Genomic DNA, 3,642 nt, shown 5'->3' with positions numbered 1-3,642 from the left:
ACGAAATTTGAATGAGTATCCTCCAGAAATCATATCCCAATAACTGCCTCTCCAATTTTCCTTACTTTCTATATGCCCTGGGGTCTTATTGGGTCAGATATAGTATTGTAAATTTAAAGAACAATTCCATTGCAAACAATTTCCTTGCTTCAATCCTAAAATGTTTTGTGAGGTCTGGACATGATGTGACAATACCATAAATTTCGCAAAATCTGACCAGGTATAGTAAAGAAACATTGGCATTACTGTTTGCAAAAGATTTTGCATTAAGCTTTCACTTTTTCAGATCTGAGTTCTGGATCAAATTTAACGACCAATGGACATCAATCTAGTGCTGTTGTACCCATAGAGGAGTCTCCAGTCACACTTAGTCCATCCAATAACAGAAAGTCTTCAGTCACAAGTCCATCCAATAACGGGGAGTCTTCAGTTACAAGTCCATCCAATAACAGGAGATCGTCAGTCACAAGTCCATCCAATAACGGGGAGTCTTCAGTCACAAGTCCATCTAATAACAGGAGTTCGTCAGTCACAAGTCCATCTAATAACAGGAGTTCGTCAGTCACAAGTCCATCTAATAACAGGAGTTCGTCAGTCACAAGTCCATCTAATAACAGGAGTTCGTCAGTCACAAGTCCATCTAATAACAGGAGTTCGTCAGTCACAAGTCCATCTAATAACAGGAGATCGTCAGTCACAAGTCCATCTAATAACAGGAGTTCGTCAGTCACAAGTCCATCTAATAACAGGAGTTCGTCAGTCACAAGTCCATCTAATAACAGGAGATCGTCAGTCACAAGTCCATCTAATAACAGGAGTTCGTCAGTCACAAGTCCATCTAATAACAGGAGATCGTCAGTCACAAGTCCATCCAATAACGGGGAGTCTTCAGTCACAAGTCCATCTAATAACAGGAGTTCGTCAGTCACAAGTCCATCCAATAACGGGGAGTCTTCAGTCACAAGTCCATCTAATAACAGGAGTTCGTCAGTCACAAGTCCATCTAATAACAGGAGTTCGTCAGTCACAAGTCCATCTAATAACAGGGAGTCGTCAGTCACAAGTCCATCTAATAACAGGAGTTCGTCAGTCACAAGTCCATCCAATAACGGGGAGTCTTCAGTCACAGGTCCATCCAATAAGGAGCTTGAGTCTACAGTCACAATACCACCCAGTGACGGCGAGTCTTCAGTCACATTCAGTCCTTCCAACAACAGGGCATCATCTGGGATGTCCCACTCAAGGTACCATAACTATTCTTAAGAAAGATCAAATGTGACGCAGAAAAGTGAAGGCTTTGATTTGCTATCGCTAGTGTTCTTCAGGTTATTGATTATAATTTGAAAAATTCGTAAATTTAAATTTTTGTTTAAAGAAGAGAGAGAAACTGCCTTTTATTTAATACTTAAAATATACATGATTTATTATTCTACAATCGCAAGTTCTAATCATTCCACCTCAAGGACAGTATTGGTATTAATGTATTTTCATCATGTTCAGCTTCATATCTTAGTGCAGATGTGGAAGGGAAATGTTTGTTTATATAAACATTTAAAAATGACAACAGACTACTGCTTGCACATTTGCCCCATATCTAGAGGTCCCTTTGATGGGGAAGGCATATAGCAGTTAGTCTGTATCATTTCAACTTAATATATATATATATTCTTCAGCAAGGACAATTCTGTGTATTATATATAAATGTTAAGAAATGACACAGAATATATACTGCTAGCACTTATGGAGCTCCAGCTGTGACTGGGTGAAAGCACTAGCAGTAATCTGTCATTTTTTAAAATTTATAATATATACTTTTTTTTTCTTTCGCAAGGACAATTCTTATATATATTTCATTATACATATATAGTGCTGTGTTCATTAATTAGAATAATTATCTTACACCTATGGCAGTGCATTTGATTGGAAATTAATGATGGTTTCAAACTATCAATTAATTGTATAGTTTTATTTAAAATTTTATTAGTTTCTGTATGTAAATGGACTTTACGCTGAACTTGTATCTTGTATTACAAGTTTTTATTCAACTGACTTTTCATTTAGTGGTGTTAGATTTTCAATTAAGATAAATGCAGCTGTGTCAATGATTATGAATGATCCACATGTACTGGGGTAGGCTATTATAGCATTAGTAAATGATAACAAAAAGACAATAACAAGGAACTCCACGTCTTTATTTCAAACATGTGTGAATTGTCCATCAAAACACAATTGAAAATCATTGATTGTTGAGGGCTGTTAATTTGGGGATGGAGGGCAACATGAAAATAAAGTGTTATAACTCAGTATTGCTTCTTTGCAGTAAACGGAAACTTGAACAGAAGGTGCAGGATCTGGAGAGTGAAGTAAGACATTTGAAAACCAGTATTAAGTCATTGAAACGCAAAGTTGAGGCCATGCAGGAAACTCACAGTGACGCTACTTCTCCTAATACGGATCAAGATGATCAGAAGTTGAACTTTGAACAACTAATGGCCAAAGTAGCCCATTTAAATGGTAACAATAGTGAAACACTGAGCTTAAAGATACTTGCTTCCAGTGTGTTTACGCAAGATGAATTGATCTCGTGCACAAGGACTGGGAAGAAAACCTCCAACACTGGAGAGAATCCAAAGCCATGTTTCAGCACTGAAAAACTGAGATTGCTTGAAAGAGTCTTCTTGACCAAATTTCCAGAATTATCTATAAACATATTCAATAAGAAATTCGATAATATTCTTAAAATGCAACGCAGAAGTGCCAAAAAGTCAAACTAAATAATTAATATTATATTGAGCTAAAATGAATCTGTAGACAGACTTTTACAGTGCTTTGAAGAAATATTGTATTTGTATACGTAATACAAATTGTATTATTTGTTTTTCTTTGTATTTGATTAGTAACTATTAGGATTTTACCAGGCCAGCTGATTGCCAGATATATTGCAAGGCTGTCTATATGTAAGCATGAGTATAACTTATTTTGAACAGTCACTTCCATAAAGGTAAGGTTGCAGGTGCACGTCAAACTATATCCTTGATGAAATTTCCAACGATTTTTCAGGACGGCTGCATATATGTGTATACCTGTTCTGAAACTGGTCTTGAACTTAGGTAGAATTCTTCAGAACTGTTTCAGAACGTGTTTATCACCATTCTAGAACACCTGTTCTAGAACAGATATGGAACCATTAGGAAAAATATCTTATGGAATAGTTCTAGAACTAGTCTGGAACATCTGTTCTACAACTGTTCTAGAATAGTTCGAAGTATCAGTTCCAGAATGGTTCTAGAACTGTTCAAAAAAATATTTTGTCTCATTTAACATTTCTGGATTGGTTCTGGAACTGTTCTGGAACTGTTCCAGAACCTGTGAAGCACGATTCTAGAACACCTGTTCCAGAACAATTCTAGAAGAGTTCTAGAATTGTTCTGGAATATTTCACAGGGGCTATCACTCAAACACCTACATGTACATACACATATCAACACCTGTACATGACAGGTGTAACCTCATGCGCGGCGACTTATGAATACATACTCACATAGCACATACATGCATACCTGACCTACATGTATGTATCACCTGTCTACTCATACAACATGTGTTGTGTAGTATACACGTGGGACTCATTTACGTCCAATG

General features: G+C 36.6%; 1 protein-coding gene across 1 annotated transcript; it reads left to right on the top strand.

Annotated features, from left to right (window-relative positions):
* Window positions 1-286: 286 nt before the first annotated feature.
* On the top strand, window positions 287-3,179 carry LOC138313712 (uncharacterized; the record flags this gene model as incomplete). The annotated part of the gene is made up of 2 exons (XM_069254046.1): window positions 287-1,244; window positions 2,321-3,179. Coding segments are annotated over 2 exons (1,412 nt in total), but the record flags the coding sequence as incomplete, so codon positions are not given.
* Between the last annotated feature and the right edge of the window lie 463 nt (window positions 3,180-3,642).

This window comes from Argopecten irradians, unplaced genomic scaffold, assembly GCF_041381155.1.
Source record: "Argopecten irradians isolate NY unplaced genomic scaffold, Ai_NY scaffold_0861, whole genome shotgun sequence".
NCBI lineage: Eukaryota > Metazoa > Mollusca > Bivalvia > Pectinida > Pectinidae > Argopecten > Argopecten irradians.
Note: the sequence above shows the minus strand (reverse complement) of the source record. Positions and strands in the feature narration are given on the sequence as shown.